The following is a 21,718-nucleotide window of genomic DNA, read 5'->3' as shown; positions in this document are numbered from 1 at the left end:
AAAAAAAAAAAAAAAAATCCAATGCCCCAGGGCAGTGATTGGGGACACTGCCCTGTGTAGGGTGCCGTCTTTCGGATGGGACGTTAAACGGGTGTCCTGACTCTCTGAGGTCATTAAAGATCCCATGGCACTTATCGTAAGAGTAGGGGTGTTAACCCCGGTGTCCTGGCTAAATTCCCAATCTGGCCCTCAAACCATCATGGTCACCAAATAATCCCCAGTTTACAATTGGCTCATTCATCCCCCTCCTCTCCCCTGTAACTATTCCCCAGGTCGTTGCTGCAAATGAGAACGTGTTCTCAGTCAACTTACCTGGTAAAATAACGGTAAAATAAAAGTAAAAAAATAAAAACCAAAACACCCCAGCCTGTTTTGATCACAGATCATTATGAAGCCTGAACATTTCAGCTGTTTGTCATTGATTTAGCCCACAATCGCCTACACATTTGAATTAATGAAGACCTATATTTAATCTGGATTTGACAAACAAAAGCCTGACTAGGATCCTGACTTTGCCACACGTCATATTTGTTACCAATTAGGCTAAATGTATTCCTATTAATTTGCATAGGCTAACCATTGCGATTCATGTTATTTACCATCTTCTGCCTTTTATGGATGAACGGGCATCCGAGTAAAAAATGACATCATTTAAATGCCCCCCCCCCATACATTGTTACTTACCTTACAGATCACAAAGTCAGCTAATGTCCACTCCATTCATATGCAAATACAATTGATTCATACACTGGCTTGTCTGGCTGACATGATTTCATTTTAAACAGGCCTTCCGTTATCTACACTGAAATAATATTGTTTCAGTAGTCCTCTATTATGACTTAAAAAAGTACACCCTTGTGGTTGAATATATATCTATGTCTATTGTATAATTAATCATGTTGACCAAACAAATACCACCAAGGGATACGTTACTATTCAAAATAATAAACACCTTATTACACAGCTGTGAAAACCAATCTGGCAATATTTTAGATTTAAATACATAAACGTAGATTTTTTTTGGTATGTGTGTCAATTTACTTTCTGATTTTTTTATACTCACATGGCAATCATAGACTGAAATACTGAATTCTGGTGTGTGGAATAGAGAGGAGGTGAGTGTGGATGAGAGGTTCTGCCTGTCACTTGTTTTCAACAGGTAGTGGACTCAAAGAGGGAAACTGCAAAGTCCAGGCGCTGCTGTCCTCTTTGTTCTGAGTGTTTGCAGTGTTAGTGTTTGTAGCTAATCTTTGCAGCTCACATTATGTGCCCAGTATGATAGTTGTCTTGCTCTTTCTTAGCAGATAATGACAACATGACAATAACAGGAGCTGATGTAATGAAAAGTTGGAGGGTGGTTGGTAATGGAGGACATCAGGTGGATCCATGTCTGGGTGTTAGGCAGAACCCCTAGGTCCTGGAGAACAGGAGCACAGTAAAGGGAACAGGGTAGGAGACAGACGTAAACAAGCAAACACACAGGTTAAAGGATTATCAGGTATGTAAAAATACAGTTATTGAATGATTATTTTAAATGTTTGATTAGACATGCAATAATGTTAATGGCAGACAGAAAATAAAGGATACCTGTCTAATTGTTTATGTTAGTGGGGTTGGTAAGGGATGGTCCCTGGAAAAGATAGAGAGATGAGTTGTGAGAGAAACTCCAGGGTGGTGTCATGACCACTGGAGTCATACACCTTAACAGTACCTACCTGTAAATGGCGGTTACTTAACGTGACCCAGTGGTTAGCCTTGAGATTGACTATTTGGAGATAACCCCTGGGCCAGTGTTGGTACTGCTGACACCATGGCGATGCCGCCCACCACGAGGAGGCAAATGCAGATAGTTATCTGAGATTTAAATTCACCTTAACAGATGGTGACCCCAGCTAGGAGCGAAAGAGCACCAAGCTTTCCCAGGTCTCGCCTTCCTTTCGTCCTTCTTCCAAGCCATGACATTTGCCCCAATGTCAAAGCACTTGGTCCCCTTGATTCTCTTCCGGTGGCTCTCCTTTTTCTCATGCGCCTTGTTCATGTTCAGTCTCACCTTGATTGATTATAGAAATACATGCAATTATATTTCATATTATTATAAATACATCTCTTATATCTCTTGGAAGGCCAGAAAATAAATTAACAGCGGGAAAAAAAATGTGCCTGGTCAAGAACCTCCACATCCTTCTCAGTCCGTGCCTGAAGGTGGTCCTCAAAGGTGTTCTGATCTGGTTCGACAACTTACACCACATCAGGTGGCGTATCAGTGATCTCAATGTACGTTATGCAAAAATTGCAATAGAAAACACTAAGTTGGGCCTCCCGGGTGGCACAGTGGTCTAGGGCACTGCAACGCAGCGCTAGCTGTGCCACCTGAGACTCTGGGTTCGCGCCCAGGCTCTGTTGCAGCCGGCCGCGACCGGGAGGTCTGTGGGGCGACGCACAATTGGCCTAGCGTCGTCCGGGTTAGGGAGGGTTTGGCCGGTAGGGATATCCTTGTCTCATCGCGCACCAGCGACTCCTGTGGCGGGCTGGGTGCAGTGCGCGCTAACCAAGGTAGCTAGGTGCACAGTGTTTCCTCCGACACATTGGTGCGGCTGGCTTCCGGGTTGGATGCGCGCTGTGTTGATTAAGAAGCAGTGCGGCTTGGTTGGGTTGTGTTTCGGAGGACGCATGGCTTTCAACCTTCGTCTCTCCCGAGCCCGTACGAGAGTTGTAGCAATGAGACAAGATAGTAATTACTAACAATTGGATACTGCAAAATTGGGGAGAAAAGGGGGTAAAATTTTAAAGAAAAGAAAAAAGAAAACACTAAGTTAATCACGTTTTTTTTATACTACAGTATATGCAATAGTTTTATATACAATTACATTGTTTACCTCAGTAAACAGCTCCCGTTCGTACAGCAGGCGATAGGGTGAGTATTCTGGAGGCCTGGACGCTGCTGTTGTGTGCTAAGCTAATTGGTCCGTTCATCCAAACCTGGAGTCACCATACACACATTCACATTTATATATAACTCACTGTACTATCAGTGTCAATTTCGAAAAGACGAAATTACTGGACGCCTATGAGAAACAATGCTACAACCATTACATTATTAACCACTAACGCTAACATATGTAAACTGACATTGACTAAAACCAACTAGAGCTAACTATCACTTAGCCAAGCTAAATTTGGCTAAAACATATATTACTTAAAGTAAACAGCCTTTGTTCATAGAAAATAAAACAAATTGGATCAACAACAAAAAAGTACAGAAAGTTTGGATGCCATCTTAATCTATTCTCTTACATGTAAACCATTCGCAATCTAGCCTAACTCCATTACTTACAATGGGAAAATACCAACCAGTTTTTATCAGAACTAATCATTCTCCAAGAATGAAGAAATCTCCAAGATCTCACTAACGCACTGCATTGATGTCACAGCTCCCCCTAGCGGCAGTAATCATATACATACATTAAATGCAAATACCTGTGAGGCCTACAAAATGGCTCCATAAAGGGATGGCTCCATAAAATAACAAACAAAATATAACAATTCATATTTATGTGTGTCGCATATACACATGGCATATGCTTGGGTACCACCTTGACATCTCTCTGATCTGCTTGCCTCAATAAATTAATGCTAGAACATTGGTAGCCAGGATTAGCTATTTGTATCTAGTCTCCTAATAATTGCATAACGGTGCATGTGAGCATGTCTTTTTTTGTTGGTCCTGTCAATGTTGAGTGATCACATGCCTCAGAACACAGGTTTCTTATCCTACTTGCAAATGTGTGCTAAACATGGGGACTTTTTCTAGTATTTCTGATTATCTTAACTCATCATCACCAATTAATTACATTTTTTACAGAAAACCACAGAACCACCACTGCAATATAGGCCTACACTCAGATAAAAAGGTGCTATCTACAAACTAACAGGATTCTTCTGCTGTTCCCATAGGAGAACCATGTGTCACGTTCCTGACCTATTTCTGTTAGTTTGTTATATGTGTTAGTTGGTCAGGACGTGAGTTTGGGTGGGCATTCTATGTTTTCTGTTTCTATGTTGGTTTATGGGTTGCCTGGTATGGCTCTTAATTAGAGGCAGGTGTTTGGCGTTCCTCTAATTAAGAGTCATATTTAGGTAGGTGTTTTCACAGTGTTCGTTGTGGGTGATTGTCTCCTGTGTTTGTGTATGTCGTTACGCCACACGGGACTGGTTTCGGTTTGTTTGTTCAGTGTAATTTATGTGTAGGCTTTTTTCCCTGTTCGTTGCGTTCTCGTGTGTTATGTGAGTCCGTCGTTCAGATCTGTCTACACCGTTTATTTGTTTTGTTAGTGTATTAGTCGAGTTCGTGTTTTTCGTTAATAAATCATGTCTACAAACTCAGCTGCATTTTGGTTCGATCCCTGCTCCTCCTCTTCTGATGAAGAGGAGGAGGAAAGCCGTTACAGAATCACCCACCAATCCAGAACCAAGCGGCGTGAGTTCGAGCAGGATTCTACACAGGTAACATGGACTTGGGAGGAAATATTGGACGGGAAAGGTCCATGGGCACAGTCGGGAGAATATCGCCGCGCTCGTGAGGAGATGGAGGCAGTGAGAGCCCAAGAGCGTTGGTATGAGGAGGCAGCAAGGAGACGTGGCTGGAAGTCCGAGAGGAGACCCCAAAAATTTATTGGGGGGTGGATAAGAGGTAGTGGGCCAAGGGCAGGTAGGAGACCTGCGCCCACTTCCCAGGCTTACCGTGGAGAGCGGGAGTACGGGCAGGCGCCGTGTTACGCAGTAGAGCGCACGGTGTCTCCTGTACGAGTGCATAGCCCAGTGCGGGTTATTCCACCTCCCCGCACTGGTAGGGCTAGATTGGGCATTGAGCCAGGTGTCATGAGGCCGGCTCAACGCGTCTGGTCTCCAGTGCGTCTCCTCGGGCCGGCTTACATGGCACCAGCCTTACGCATGGTGTCCCCGGTTCGCCTACATAGCCCGGTGCGGGTTATTCCACCTCCCCGCACTGGTCGGGCGACGGGGAGCATTCAACCAGGTAAGGTTGGGCAGGCTCGGTGCTCAAGGGAGCCAGTACGCCTTCACGGTCCGGTATTTCCGGCACTACCTCCCCGCCCCAGCCCAGTAACCCCAGTGCCTACACTACGCACCAGGCTTCCAGTGCGTTTTCAGAGCCCTGTTCCTCCTCCACGCACTCTCCCTATAGTGCGTGTCTCCAGCCCGGTGCCTCCAGTTCCGGCACCGCGCACTAAGCCACATGTGCGTCTCCTAAGTCCTGTGCACACTGTTGTTTCTCCCCGTACTCATCCTGATGTGCGTGCACTCAGCCCGGTGCCACCAGTGCCGGTACCACGCACCAGGAATATAGTGCGCTTCGAGAGGTCAGTGTGCCCTGTCCCTGCTCCCCGCACTAGGCTTGAAGTGCGTGTCCTCAGTCAGGTGCCTCCAGTTCCGGCACCACGCACCAAGCCTACAGTGCGTCTCAGCCGGCCAGAGTCTGCCGTCTGCCCAACGGCGCATGAACTGCCTGTCTGCCATGAGCCTGCAAAGCTGCCCGTCTGCCATGAGCCTACAGAGCCTTCCGCCAGACAGGTGCAGTCTGAGCCATCCGTCTCCGCAGCGCCATCTGAGCCATCCGTCTCCCCAGCGCCGTCTGAGCCATCCGTCTCCCCAGCGCCGTCTGAGCCATCCGTCTGTCCTGAGCCATTAGAGCCGCCCGTCTGTCCCGAGCCGTCAGAGCCGATAGTCAGTCAGGAGCCGCTAGAGCCAGTCATCAGTCAGGATCTGCCAGAGCCGCCAACCAGACAGGATCTGCCAGAGCCGCCAACCAGACAGGATCTGCCAGAGCCGTCAGTGAGCCATGAGCGTCCAGAGCCTTCAGCCAGCCATGAGCGTCCAGAGCCGTCAGCGAGCCATGAGCGGCCAGAGCCATCAGCGAGCCATGAGCGTCGAGAGCCGTCAGCCAGTCATGAGCTGTCCCTTAGCCCGGAGCGGCTATTTACCCAGAACTGCCCCTCAGTCCAGAGCTGTCTCTCTGTCCGGAGCTGCCTTTCAGTCCGGAGTTGCCCCTCTATCCTGATTTACCTCTCTATCCTGAGCTACCTCTCTATCCTGATCTATCCCTCTGTCTTGAGCTATCCCTCTGTCTTGATCTATCCCTCTGTCCCGGTGCTGCCCCTGTTGTCGATGTTGCCAAAAGGATTTTGTGGGGGTAAGATGAGGGTGGACATTCATAGGGGGAGATGGAAGCTGGGATTGACTATGGTGGGGTGGGGACCTCGCCCGGAGCCTGATCCACCACCGTGGTTAGATGCCCACCCAGACCCTCCCCTAGACTTTGTGCTGGTGCGCCCGGAGTTCGCACCTTATGGGGGGGGTTATGTCACGTTCCTGACCTATTTCTGTTAGTTTGTTATATGTGTTAGTTGGTCAGGACGTGAGTTTGGGTGGGCATTCTATGTTTTCTGTTTCTATGTTGGTTTATGGGTTGCCTGGTATGGCTCTTAATTAGAGGCCGGTGTTTGGCGTTCCTTTAATTAAGAGTCATATTTAGGTAGGTGTTTTCACAGTGTTCGTTGTGGGTGATTGTCTCCTGTGTTTGTGTATGTCGTTACGCCACACGGGACTGGTTTCGGTTTGTTTGTTCAGTGTAATTTATGTGTAGGCTTTTTTCCCTGTTCGTGCGTTCTCGTGTGTTATGTGAGTCCGTCGTTCAGATCTGTCTACACCGTTTATTTGTTTTGTTAGTGTATTAGTCGAGTTCGTGTTTTTCGTTAATAAATCATGTCTACAAACTCAGCTGCATTTTGGTTCGATCCCTGCTCCTCCTCTTCTGATGAAGAGGAGGAGGAAAGCCGTTACTCCATGTTTGGTTCCAGGTACAACCCCTTCTGTGTCTAGGTAGAACCCTTTTTGGCTCTATTCCACAGAAGGTTCTACATGGAACCAAAAATACTTCTCCCTGGAACCAAAAAGGGTTATCCTTTGGTGAATGACAAAGAACCCGTTGGAACCAAAAAATAAACCCATAGCTTCAGCACACAATGGCATGTAAGAGTAGTGTATTATAATGTAAAATATGTATATATCCTATAGTACAATTGTATGTAGTGGTAGTGTATTACAATGTAAAATATGTATATATCCTATAGCACCACGTGTATATTTTCATTTACAATTTAATTCAACCATGACGTTATTGTACACTAGCCTACTCCCCTATCGACACAGTAAATAATATTTACTGTGTCGATAGTACTTTCTACAATACGTTATCAACTCGTTATCAACAAAAATGTATTATAAAAAAACGTCAAATTTGTCAACACAGTAGGCCTAAATATTTCCTAACGATATCACAACTTAAATATGCCTACTTACTCCTCAATTGGATCAAGGACATATTGGTCATTATTTTCATAATCTCTAAGGCTTCCTAAATTCTATCAGCACATCTAAACCCTAGATCATTGTTATTCTAACTTCCGCGACGCTAGCCATCGCCAATCTATTTTTCATGTTCCATTTGTTTTGTCTTGTTTTCACACTCACCTGGTTTCAATTCCCTATTTATATGTTGTATATGTTCCCTCTGTTTCCCCCATGTCCTTGTTGGGAATTGTTTATTTGTAAGTTATTCGTGCTATATGTTACTGGTGCGCTACGGGTTTTGTACCCATGTGTTTGTTGTTTTATATGCCGTTAGTTTTATATATTAAACTGCTCCGGCTACTCACCACGTTCTGCTCTCCTGCGTTTGACTTCCCTGCCAACAGTTACGCACGCCTTACAGACGCATATAAGGCCCTCCCCTGCCCTCCTTTCGGAAAAGCTGACCACGACTCCATTTTGTTGCTCCCAGCCTATAGACAGAAACTAAAACAGGAAGCAACCGCGCTCAAGTCTGATCAATGCTGGTCCGACCAATCTGATTCCACGCTTCAAGATTGCTTCGTTCACCTGGACTGGGATATGTTCCGCATAGCGGCGGACAACAACATTGATGAATACTCTGATTCGGTGAGCGAGTTTATTAGCAAGTGCATCGGTGATGCTGTACCCACAGCGTCTATTAAAATATTCCCCAACCAGAAACCGTGGATTGATGGCAGCATTCGCGCAAAACTGAAAGCGCAAACCACTGCTTTTAATCAGGGGAAGGTGACTGGAAACATGACTGAATACAAACAAATCAAATCAAATGTATTTATCTAGCCCTTATAACATCAGCTGATATCTCAAAGTGCTGTACAGAAACCCAGCCTAAAACCCCAAACAGCAAGCAATGCAGGTGTAGAAGCACGGTGGCTAGGAAAAACTCCCTAGGAAGAAACCTAGAGAGGAACCAGGCTATGAGGGGTGGCCAGTCCTCTTCTGGCTGTCCCGGGTGGAGATTATAACAGAACAAATACACCATGACAGCGCAATACACAAGGGGTGGAACAGTGGCAAAGGTACCCACAGGACAAACAGAATAATAGTCTGAGGAGAGATTAAATAGCATTAATACAACAAAAATAATTCTAAACACACCTTTACTTTACAAAGTTAAACAGATGTATTTTTTCTTCATAATAAGCAGGAGTATTATTCTTAGATCAGAATGACAGCAGACTGTACTTCTATCCATGTCACTAAAGACTAACAGAAACAAAAGACAAATTTAACTAGAATGGCTTATCTTTTCTCCCCCTCAGCACTGCCTGGACTGCGCCAAAATGCAAATTTCTTCCGTTTGAGTTATGTTATAATTGTATATCATAAATTACCAGCATGGTAACAGTGTAGCTATTCCCTCAGCAAGGCAATCAAACAAGCTAAGCGCCAGTATGGAGACAAAGTGAAGTCGCAATTCAACGGCTCAGACACGAGAGGTATGTGGCAGGGTCTACAGTCAATCACGGACTATAAAAGAAAAACCAGCCCCGTCGCGGACCACAATGTCTTGCTCCCAGACAGACTAAACAACTTCTTTGCTCGCTTTGAGGACAATACAGTGCCACTGACACGGCCCACTACCAAAACCTGCGGGTTCTCCTTCACTGCAGCCAACGTGAGTAAAACATTTAAACGTGTTAACCCTCGCAGGGCTGCAGGCCCAGACGGCATCCCCGGCCGTGTCCTCAGAGCATGCGCAGACCAGCTGGCTGGTGTGTTTACGGACATATTCAATCAATCCTTATCCCAGTCTGCTGTTCCCACATGCTTCAAGAGGGCCACCATTGTTCCTGTTCCCAAGAAAGCTAAGGTAACTGAGCTAAATGACTACCGCCCCGTAGCACTCACTTCCGTCATCATGAAGTGCTTTGAGAGACTAGTCAAGGACCATATCACCTCCACCCTACCTGCCCCAATAGATCCACAGACGACGCAATCACAATCACACTGCACACCGCCCTACCCCATCTGGACAAGAGGAATACCTATGTGAGAATGCTGTTCATCGATTACAGCTCAGCATTTAACACAATAGAACCCTCCAAACTCGTCATTAAGTGTCTCGACCCCGCCCTGTGTAACTGGGTCCTGGACTTCCTGACGGGCTGCCCCCAGGTGGTGAGGGTAGGAAACAACATCTCCACCCCGCTGATCCTCAACACTGGGGCCCCACAAGGGTGCCTTCTCAGCCCTCTCCTGTACTCCCTGTTCACCCACGACTGTGTGGCCATGCACGCCTCCAACTCAATCATCAAGTTTGCAGACGACACTACAGTGGTAGGCTTGATTACCAACAACGACGAGACGGCCTACAGGGAGGAGGTGAGGGCCCTCGGAGTGTGGTGTCAGGAAAATAACCTCACACTCAATGTCAACAAAACAAAGGAGATGATCGTGGACTTCAGGAAACAGCAGAGGGAGCAGCCCCCTATCCACATTGACGGGACAGTAGTGGAGAGGGTGGAAAGTCTTAAGTTCCTCGGCGTACACATCACTGACTATCTGAAATGGTCCACCCACACAGACAGCGTGGTGAAGAAGGCGCAGCAGCGCCTCGTCAAGGACAACAACCACCCGAGCCACTGCCTGTTCACCCCGCTATCATCCAGAAAGCGAGGTCAGTACAGGTGCATCAAAGCTGGGACCGAGAGACTGAAAAACAGCTTCTATCTCAAGGCCATCAGACTGTTAAACAGCCATCACTAACATTGAGTGGATGCTGCCAACATACTGACTCAATGTAATTTGATTTGATTTGAGGAAACTATCTGGGGCAGACACTCGAAAATCGATTGTGCCGCTTGTAAAAAATAAAAAAATAATGTCTGTGCCGCCGCTGAGCTCTCAAATACCGTGCCAGTCTCTCACTCTATGAACGGCCACTGCTATCCAGATTACTTGGGACGTCCTAACCCTGAACCCTAAACTAACACTAAACTTAACCATTTTACATTTACACTTGATAGAAGTAGGGACATGCCAGGGATCCCGAATAGCAAGGACCCTCTGGAAAGCCTATGAACTCCTCTATTCGACTGAAAGCTGGGGACACAACTCTTATTGGTTGTCTGATGTAGGCTACTGGGAACTGGTAACAACACAGTCTGTGATTGACTAACAACATTTAGATATGTATACAGGAAGATAAAATAACATACCATGCCATGAGGTGTTGAAGGAAAGAGAGATTACCTATAGATTGGACATAATCTTTTCTAGGCCATTAGCAATAACAGGAAATACACAAGCCTTAGGCTACACTCAGAGGCTACTTCGGAATGTCGGCTTACACGGGAAAAACTGTACGTTTCTAACATTTATGGTTGAGATTTAATTAGTATAAATATAAACTATGCACCTTATGACTTTCATTAACACACAGGCGTCGCACAGATGTTAGTAAGGCAGCCACACTGTGGTACGGTTGCCTAGGCTTAACGCAGACGTTAGTAAGGCAGCCACACGGTGGCATGGTTGCCTAGGCTTTATTAAGTCTCTTATCACCCCCCATACAGTAGATGGTGGCCTCAGAGCCATGTAGCTACGTCACAATGCGATGCCGGACTATCACGTCTACATTTATGGATTTTTATTTACATTTATTCTATCAGGGTCATTCTGAGACCAAGGTCTATTTTACAGATGAGCCCTGAATTACAGAAAATACACACATGAAAATATAAATGCAAACAGAAAGAAAAAACATCTTTCATTAAAAAAAAACACATTCACCAGTAATAAGGTTCTCAATCAACTTTCTGAATTACACTAGAGACACCAGAACATCACATTTTATAGATTGTTCCACAAATAAGGTGCAAAAAACATAAATCATCTTTTAGTTATCTCAGTAGAGACCAAAGGAATTTATAGAGTTAACCATCCCTGAGACCAGGTGTGGTAACTCATATGTCTAGTAATGATGTTTGGTACAGTGGGGCTTTTTGTAAAAGGGCTTTATAAATTCAAACATAGCAATGTATCAACCTACGTGACATCGACGAGGGCCAACCGACTTTCTGGTAGAGAATCCAATAATGATTACTAAAATTGTTTGTCACGGCTGTCGTAAGAACGGGACCAAGGCGCAGCGGATGTTGAGTTCCACATATTTAATACAAAGAGAAACTTAAACAAAACAAAAAATATCAAATAAACTGTCACGGCCGTCGTAGGGAGGAGACCGAGGCGCAGCGTAGTATGCGTACATTCTCTTTATTATAAGAATGAACACTGAACAAAACTAACAAAATGAACCGTGAAGCTATACAAAGAGTGCTGAACAGGCAACTACACATAGACAAGAACCCACAAATACCCAAGGGAAATTGGCAATCTAAATATGATCCCCAATCAGAGACAACGATAAACAGCTGCCTCTGATTGGGAACCAATTCAGGCCACCATAGACCTACATATCCTTAGACTTCCAAACATCCCCACCCTCGTCACACCCTGACCTAACCAAAATAATAAAGAAAACATAGATAACTAAGGTCAGGGCATGACAGTACCCCCCCCAAAAGGTGCTCCCGACCGCAAACCTGAACTTATAGGGGAGGGTCCGGGTGGGCATCTACCCTCGGTGGCGGCTCTGGTTCTGGACGCCGCCCCCCCTCTTTACACTGATCCCTCCGCCTTTGTAGATCCAGACCGTGGATCATCGCCGGAGGCTCTGGACTGCGGATCATCGCCGGAGGCCCCGGACCGGAGACCCTCGCTGCAGACCCCGGACCTGGGACCGTCGCTGGAGGCTCCGGACTGGGGACCGTCGCTGGAGGCTCCGGACTGGGGACCGTCGCTGGAGGCTCCGGACTGGGGACCGCCGCTGGAGGCTCCGGACTGGGGATCGCCGCTGGAGGTTCCGGACTGTGGCCCGTCGTTGGAAGTTCCGGACTGTGGCCCGTCGTTGGAGGTCCCGGAAACATCGCCGGAAGCTCTGGACTGGGTACTGTCGCCGGAAGCTCTGGACTGGGTACTGTCGCCGGAAGCTCTGGACTATGGAAGAGCTCTGGAAGCCTGATGTGTGGTGCCGGAACTGGTGCTACCGGGCTGAGGACACGCACCTCAGGGCGAGTGCGGGGAAGAGGCACAGGCCGTACTGGACTGTGGAAGCGCACTGGAGGCCTGATGCGTGGTGCCGGAACTGGTGGTACCGGGCTGAGGACACGCACCTCATGGCGAGTGCGGGGAAGAGGCACAGGCCTTACTGGACTGTGGAAGTGCACTGGAGGTCTGATGTGTGGTGCCGGAACCGGTGGTACCGTGCTGAGGACACGCACCTCAGGGCGAGTGTGGGGAGGAGGCACAGGACTGTTAGGAAATTTAAGTTCTCATGTTCTTTAACCAATTCAATTACTCAGTCTGCTATATCAGGATTTGTAAGATACTGATATAACTTAAAACAGACAGAGGCCCAGTCTACAATAGCCAAATGTTTATTTACGGAACGTTCCCAATCATTACATGTACATTGGTTTATATACCTCTCATTTCGTCATAAATGTCCCTCCTCCTCTAATACAATGATAATACAGTTTACAAGTCCTTCTCATATATTGCCTGCCACCTGTTGTACAATCTACTACAAGCCCAAGGTTTCTCCCCTCCCTGGGTGGGGAGACTTCCTTCCCTGTTATCAGTTCCACAGTGGTCACAAGATGTCTGACACAGTTCCTTGCCTGCTAACAGTCCCTCTTTCTTAGGGACAAACATGATTCATCAGACAGGATATAATTCTGTTAGTTATAATTCTACGTTAAATGTATACATCATTTAGTCATTATTCCCATAACATAAAATTCCCATAACAAGGATTTAGGAGGCGCACTGTACTCCTGGTGCGTGGTGCCGGAACTGGTGGTACCGGGCTGGGGACACGCACCTCAGGGTAAGTGCGGGAAGGAGGCACAGGATACACTGGGCCGTAGAGACGCATTGGAGATCTGGAACGTAGAGCTGGCTCAATGCATCCTGGCTGGATGCCCATTCTGGCCCGGCAAATGCAAGGAGCTAGAATAGATCGCACCGGGCTATGAATGTGAACTGGAGGCACCGTGCACATTTCTGCATAACACGGTGCCTGACCAGTCACACGCTCCCCACGGTAAGCACGATGAGTTGGCTCAGGTCTCCATCCTGACTCAGCCAATCTCCTCGTGTGCCCCCCCCCTCAAAAAATTTATTGGGGCTGCCTCTCGGACTTCCGTGCTAAACGTGTCCCCTCATAGAACGGGATGAACGGCGATGATATCTCCACCTGTCTCAATGGTAGGCGATCCTCTCCTGATAATATTTCCTCCCACGTCCTTTACCGTCCAGTATTTCGTCCCACGTCCATGCTGTCTGCTCCATCAAACGCTGCTCCTCCTTTTCATGCTGCTTGGTCCTTTTATGGTGGGTTCTTCTGTCACGGCCGTCGTAGGGAGGAGACCGAGGCGCAGCGTAGTATGCGTACATTCTCTTTATTATAAGAATGAACACTGAACAATACTAACAAAACAACAAAATGAACCGTGAAGTTATACAAATAGTGCTGAACAGGCAACTACACATAGACAAGAACCCACAAATACCCAAGGGAAAATGGCAACCTAAATATGATCCCCAATCAGAGACAACAATAAACAGCTGCCTCTGATTGGGAACCAACTCAGGCCACCATAGAGCTACATATGCCAAGACTTACAAACACCCCATGACATACAAACACCCATAGACATACAAAAACCCTAGACATTACAAATCAAGCATACCCACCCTCGTCACACCCTGACCTAACCAAAATAATAAAGAAAACATAGATAACTAAGGTCGGGGCGTGACATAAACGAACAACTAAACGTGACTACGTGGTGCACAAACACAAACAGTATCCCACAAACACAGGTGGGGAAAATAGCTACTTAAATATGATCCCCAATTAGCGACAACGATTACCAGCTGCCTCTAATTGGGAATCATACAAAACACCAACATAGAAAATATAAACTAGAACACAACATAGAAATTATAAACTAGAATACCCCCTAGTCACGCACTGACCTACTACACTATAGAGAAACAAGGGCTCTCTATGGTCAGGGCGTTACATTGTTGCCCGTCATAAAGCGCAGTGCGCTATGATAAACTGCATCTGATGGCTTTAATGTAGTGGCAGCTGCGAACATATAGATGTCGCTATAGTCTAGGACTGATAGGAATTTAAACGGAATAATCTGCTTTCTACTATTTAGCGAGAGGCAGGACATATTTCTATAGAAGAAACTCATCAATATGCTTTTTAAAAGACAGCTTTTCATCTATCCAGATGCCCAGATATTTGTTAGCAGGGACACGATCAATATGGACACCATCCAAAGTACACATGCTTAAATCATCAGACTTATTTGGATGCGCTCTGGAGAACAACATAGTTTTATCTGCATTCAGTACTAATTTCAGGTCAAGAAAGTTTTTCTGTAATACAATGACGGCAGACTGTAGTTGAGATAGAGCCTGGTCAACCATGGGGGCAATAGCATACACAACAGTATCATCGGCATAAAAGTGCAGGACCCAGAATCGACCCCTGCGGGACACCTTTTGTAATATCCAGTAAACCTGATTTAACACCATCAGTTTAGTATATATAGTACTGTACATTGAGTTATATCTGTCAAGAAATGTGTTTAACCTTTTACATACAGCCTGGTCTAGGCCAATTGAGGGAAGCCACTGAATTAGCAGTGAGTGATCAGTATCGAAAGCCCTTGGCATTTCAATGAAGAGGGGAGCACAATGTTGTCTTTTATCCATACAATTAACCACATCATTTATAACTAGGGATGCAGCAGAGATAGTGCTATGACCTGGTCTAAAACCTGTCTGATGTACATTTCAAAGATAATAAAGCTCTTAGCTGAGAATTAATGAAGGAATCTAATATTTTAGCTAGGCAAGAAAGTTTACAAATAGGCTGATTTTTGTATTATTTAGATCAGGGCCTGCTGAGTGGTGCAGCTGTCTAAGACACTGCAACACAGTGCTTACTGTGTCACTACAGATCCTGGTTCGATTCCAGGCTGTGTTGCAGCCGGCCGTAACCGGGAGACCCATGAGGTGGCGCACAATTGGCCCAGCGTTGTCCGGGTTAGGGGAGGGTTTGGTCAGCCGGGATGTCCTTGTCCCATCGCGCTCTAGCAACTCCTGTGGTGGGCCAGGCGCATGTCGCCAGGTGTACGGTGTTTCCTCCGACATATTGGTGTGGCTGGCTTCCAGGTTAAGCGAGCATTGTGTCAAGAAGCAGTGCGGTTTGGCAGAGTCGTGTTTTGGAGGATGCAGGGCTCTCAACATTCGCCTATACCCGAGTCCATATGGGAGTTGCCGCGATGGGACAAGACTGCAACTACCAATTGGATATCACAAAATTGGGGAGAAAAAGGGTGTAAAGATTTTTTTTATTATACTGTATATATATACAGTGGGGAGAACAAATACACTGCCGATTTTGCAGGTTTTCCTACTTACAAAGCATGTAGAGGTCTGTAATTTTTATCATAGGTACACTTCAACTGTGAGAGACGGAATCTAAAACAAACATCCAGAAAATCACATGGTATGATTTTTAAGTAATTCATTTGCATTTTATTGCATGACATAAGTATTTGATACATCAGAAAAGCTGAACTTAATATTTGGTACAGAAACCTTTGTTTGCAATTACAGAGATCATACGTTTCCTGTAGTTCTTGACCAGGTTTGCACACACTGCAGCAGGGATTTTTGCCCACTCCTCCATACAGACCTTCTCCAGATCCTTCAGGTTTCGGGGCTGTCGCTGGGCAATACGGACTTTTAGCTCCCTCCAAAGATTTTCTATTGATTCTACACAATTTAGAAATAGAGATAAAATGAATCCCTTACCCTTTGATCCCTTTGATGATCTTCATATGGTTGCACTCAGCAGACATTAATTTACTCAATAAATGTTCATTTTGTTCAATAAAGTATTTTTATACCCAAAAACCTCAGTTTTGTTCGCGCGTGTTCTTCAGTAATCCACAGGCTCAAACGCAGTCAAAACAGGAAGACAAAAAAATACAAATTGAATCCGTAAAGTTCATAGAAACATGTCAAACGATGTTTATATTCAAACCTCAGGTTGTTTTTAGCCTAAATAATCGATAATATGTCAACCGGACAATAACGTCGTCAATATAAAATGTAAACAAGACAGGCCCTCTCTCGGTTGTGCGCATGAAAAGCTCCGTGACAGTTTAGGGTCCACTAATTCAGACTGCTCTTACTTCATCATTTTTCAGAATACAAGACTTAAACCATTTCTAAAGACTGTTGACATCTAGTGGAAGGCATAGAAACTGCAATTTGAGTCCAAAGTCAATGGATACTGTAATGGCATTGAATAGAAAACTACAAAACCAAAATAAAACTACTACCAGAATGGATTTTTCTCAGGTTTTCGCCTGCCAAATCAGTTCTGTTATACTCACAGACACTATTTTAACAGTTTTGGAAACTTTGGAGTGTTTTCTATCCAAATCTACCAGTTATATGCATATCATATAAGAAACAGGCAGTTTAATTTGGGCATGCATTTCATCCAAAATTCCGAATGCTGCCCCCTACCCTAGAGAAGTTAACAAACTATAGTTTTGGCAAGTCGGTTAGGACATCTACTTTCTGCATGACACAAGTCATTTTTCCAACAATTGTTTACAGACAGATTATTTCACTTATAATTCAGTGGGTCAGAAGTTTACATACACTTAGTTGACTGTGCCTTTAAACAGCTTGGAAAATTGCGGAAAATGATGTCATGGCTTTAGAAGCTTCTGATAGGCTAATTGACATAATTTGAGTCAATTGGAGGTGTACCTGTGGATGTATTTCAAGGCCTACCTTCAAACTCAGTGCCTCTTTGCTTGACATCATGGAGAAAGAAATCAGCCTAGGCATCAGAAACAAAGTGGGGTGCACAGGGTGGCAGCATCATGTTGTGGGGGTGCTTTGCTGCAGGAGGGACTGGTGTACTGGGAATGTGATGAAAGAAATAAAAGCTGAAATAAATCATTCTCTCTACTATTATTCTGACATTTCACATTCATAAAATAAAGTGGTGATCCTAACTGACGTAAGACAGGGAATTTTTACATGGATTAAATGTCAGGAATTGTGAAAACTGAGTTCAAATGTATTTGGCTAAGTTGTATGCAAACTTCTGACTTCAACTATGTGTGTGTGTGTGTGTATATGTGTGTGTGTATATGTGTGTGTGTATTTATATTTAGATCACAAGGGTCACCACCTTTGTTAAGCGGGAGTACATGGGCCGCCTTCCAAACCTTGGGAATAGTCCCATAATAATCGTCAGGTAAAAAATATGAGTTAATGATTCAGAAAACGGGAGCGAGAGCTGCAGCAAAAATGAATCAAGTATGTCAGCTCCAGTGGATTTTTGAAAATGAAAACAAAGATTCACTATAAGTTGACTGGTTAAACGTTGAGTCAGCTAGAGGCTGGCAGAGGGAAGAGCAGTCGATTAACTACACCATCGTTAATTACGCTTAAGTGTTTGATCTGTAGGCAGCCTAATCACCTCAGCCCATCACTTCACCGGGCGTAGTATGATAATGGTTAGTAGTAGCACTGTATGGTTGTAGACCCGCTCTTCATGGTATTGTTATGTTCCAGGATTGTGGAGACTCTCCGGCCATCAGCCTATCAGACCTGAGGACACTGAATGATAGCGACCTGGCAGCAGAGCTCACCAACGCACTGAGACGGTAAAAAACCCAACACACTATGTGTGCGTGTGTATCTCTGTGTGGATGTCTGTCTATCTGCTATGTGTGTGTGTTCCTGACTCATCCCGTGTGTATGTCTCAGGGAGAAGAAGCTAAAGGGGCGTGTCCAGGAGCTAGTGGCAGCGCTGGAAAGACTAACCAAGAGTAGCGAGGTCCGCCACCAGCAGAGTGCCGAGTTCGTCAACGATCTGAAACGGGCAAACAGGTAACCATAGTAACACTCATAGAAGGTGGAGGAAATATTTTTTGTGATTAAAAGTGAAAATGTTTGTAGAAAATACATTTGGCTTTATTGTGTGTGTGTGTGGGGGGGGGGGGGGGGGGGGGGGGGGGTTGTATATGGCTACCCATATATAAAGAAGATAAACTCATTGGACTGTTGAATGTATACATTGGAGCTATTGTTGGGATTCTGATCTTTTATAACAGTAGTTGGCTTGCATTGTAATACAGGGGTTGCCATCTAGTGGGAAATGGGTGAATTAATGCACTATTCTTTATGGATAGCACAAACACAATTCTCCAAACACATTGACGCTTGGTTGCTACATCTAACCATTACATTTTACTTCAACCCCTAGTACCTCTGTGTCTTGACTCACCACATCAAAACCAACTGAAGTCAACTCATCTGTCTGCATTTTCCTGTCTAGATATTTGACTCTGTCTCTCCTCTCTAACCTGTCGCTCTCTCTCTCTCTTCTCTCTTTCCTCTATCCAGTAACCTGGTGGCTGCGTATGAGAAGGCCAAGAAAAAGCACCAGGGCAAGCTGAAAAAGCTGGAGGCTCAGATGATGGCCATGGTGGAGCGCCACGAGACACAGGTTCGCATGCTCAAACAACGCATCGCCCTGCTGGAGGAGGAAAACTCACGGCCACACACCAATGAGACCTCCCTATGAGAACTGATGAGACGTCCCTATCAGAACTCACGAGGCATCACTATGAGAACTCACCAGACGTCGCTTCAGAAACTCACCAGACGTCGCTTCAGAAACTCACCAGACGTCGCTTCAGAAACTCACCAGACGTCGCTTCAGAAACTCACCAGACGTCGCTATGAGAACTCACCAGACTTCACTATGAGAACTCACGAGAACTCATCGCAATGAGAGACATCACAATGAGAGACATCACTGTGAGAACTTGCAGCCAAAACTCACAGCGCCACACCAACAGGACCTCCGGGTGAGCAACGCAAGGAGACTTCATGTCCACATTATTATATGAAACATCATTACGAGCAACGGTTAGAGGAGGGAACAAGGGAAAGGCTGGTGTGTGTGTGTGCTGAGAATGTAACCTTTCCCTACCAACCCATAGACACCCTGCAGTCCTATTCGGCACATACACGTGGGGAGGACACTGCGGTGATAGCTGCAAGTTCATTGACCAGCAGATGGACAGGTAAAACTGCCAGGACCAATTGGAGTTGACGCTACAAATGACAGCTTTCAATCATCTCTGCAGAACGACACATTATTTTTACCACAGAAACCGGTAGAGGAAAGGTGTCATTTTATATTTTTTGAGAGGAGCACTATAAGTAAGCAATAAGGCACCTCTGGGGTTGGGGAATATGGCCAATATACCACGGCTAAAGGCTGTTCTTATGCACGACGCATCGTGGAGTGCCTGGATCCAGCCCTTAGACGTAGCATATTGGCCATATACCACAAACCCCAGAGGTGCCTTATTGTTATTATAAACTGGTTACCAACGTAATTAGACCTGTAAAAATACATGTTTTGATATACCACGGCTGTCAGCCAATCAGCATTCAGGGCTCTAACCACCCAGTTTATAATATAAACGAACTATCCTTACTGGCAAATTATTAACTATTATCTCCCAGTTTATTTCAAATGTTAGCTTTGATTTGGTAGCCTTTTTGTTATTTCAAGGTTTGACTGCAAATTATTTTGAAAGTATTTTTTATCAATGTTGCCATTTAGAGTTATTCCATTTTGTTGCCATTTAGAACTATTTCTGGTGATTCCCTTTTAAGGAATAACTTTCTTTCAGCTCTACTTAACAACTTCCCAGTTTTCAGTCTACAAAGTACACTCTGCCATAGTGAAGACTTACTGAACACAAGGGCTCCATTCACTCAAACCTGGGTTTGATGTCTGGATATCTTAAAAACATTATTATTCTTGCACTGTTAGAATGCATAATTATTTTTTTTCAGTCAGTGTAAAATCAAAATAAATGCAAGCGCATCTTACTTAACCCCGCACAGGTAAAATGTTTGTATTTCACGTAACCGGCAAACCTGCTTCCGAGGTTTGATTGGATAGGGCCAAAAGTCAATACCTCAAAGTGCGCAAAATGTCCTTCCAATATGAATGGCATTGTTTCAGGTAACAGCCTTCAACTATACAGCAGTGAATCGCAAGAGACTGTAGTAGGTGTGTGCACATGGAGGGGAGATGACAATAGGGGTGTGTGTGAGGAGAGAGAAAAGGGTAGAGTGTATAAGAATGTTTAAAGCAGAGATCCAGATTATTAATTTTGTCATCCCCTTCATGAACACAGATTTATTGCACACACACAAACCTCCTCTCCGGCCAAAGCACTTTTCACTTCCCGCTGGACAATAACACCACATTGCCTTGTTGAGGACTCTCTTTGTTTTTCTGCAAGACTTAAACCCGGACCTCCAATGTTAACCAATGGCTGCTACACTCATCACTCTCTCTCTCTCTCTCTGTCTGTCTGTCTGTCTGTCTGTTTGTTTTGGGACAAGGGGAAAACATATTTACTATTCTCTAGCAATCTGAGATGCTGCATTCTCACTCTACCTGACTGCTGTTCCGTTCAACATCCCTACTGTTGCTAGCTACTATAAATCGACTTAAACCGGGAGCCTGGCACCCAGGTGACACCCATGTTTCTAGATAACCATCAGTAGCCTGGTATACAGATGTTTTGATTAGGCAGGGGTGGATCAATTCCATCTAATTAATTTAATTTGGAAAATTGTCATGGGCAATATTTTGCTTCAATTCATTAACCAAATTTCCATTTAATTCCTGAGTTTGAATGTATTAACCCCAGTCCTGTTGTTTGGTAAGATTCACTGCTAGAGCAAGCACTAGTGTGTAGACAAATATACCAGTGATGTAATTTCCTCTCAATAAACTGTCATAGTTATGACTTATCTCACAAATACAGTCAGTACCTGTATTCTGTTTCTGTTGTGCTTCTCGGGCATACAACGCAAGGGAATCTGGAGCATACTCCAGTGGAGTGGTTGGTCTCATCTTCTGCTCTGTGAATGAGACAAGAAGGGTTAGGGAGGTGGGCAAAGTTAGGGGGTTGGGGGTAAGGAAGGTGGGTGGATGTGCAAACTAATGACCTTATTTGCACAGATCTGTTTTGGAATCAAATCTTGGCAATCATTGTTTTGTTGATTTTTAAGAGGTTGTATTTGTTTATATAATAAAGTAATAAACCAATTTAAATAAATGCCAACT

General features: G+C 45.0%; 1 protein-coding gene across 2 annotated transcripts in view; it reads left to right on the top strand.

Moving 5' to 3' along the window:
- The window catches only part of LOC129864094 (colorectal mutant cancer protein-like), a 148,472-nt gene extending 127,053 nt beyond the window's left edge, over positions 1 to 21,419 (top strand). For both annotated transcript variants that reach the window (XM_055936691.1, XM_055936692.1), the window contains 3 exons: positions 18,127 to 18,218; positions 18,322 to 18,444; positions 18,961 to 21,419. In XM_055936691.1, coding sequence (XP_055792666.1) covers positions 18,127 to 18,218; positions 18,322 to 18,444; positions 18,961 to 19,141 — 396 coding nt within the window. In that variant the 3' untranslated portion in view covers positions 19,142 to 21,419. The remainder of the gene's footprint in view (positions 1 to 18,126; positions 18,219 to 18,321; positions 18,445 to 18,960) is intronic.
- The last annotated feature ends 299 nt before the right edge of the window (positions 21,420 to 21,718 follow it).

Source organism: Salvelinus fontinalis, chromosome 10 (genome assembly GCF_029448725.1).
Source record: "Salvelinus fontinalis isolate EN_2023a chromosome 10, ASM2944872v1, whole genome shotgun sequence".
Classification (NCBI taxonomy): Eukaryota; Metazoa; Chordata; class Actinopteri; order Salmoniformes; family Salmonidae; genus Salvelinus; species Salvelinus fontinalis.
The sequence above is the reverse complement of the archived record's forward strand: the minus strand, read 5'-3'. Positions and strand labels throughout refer to the sequence as shown.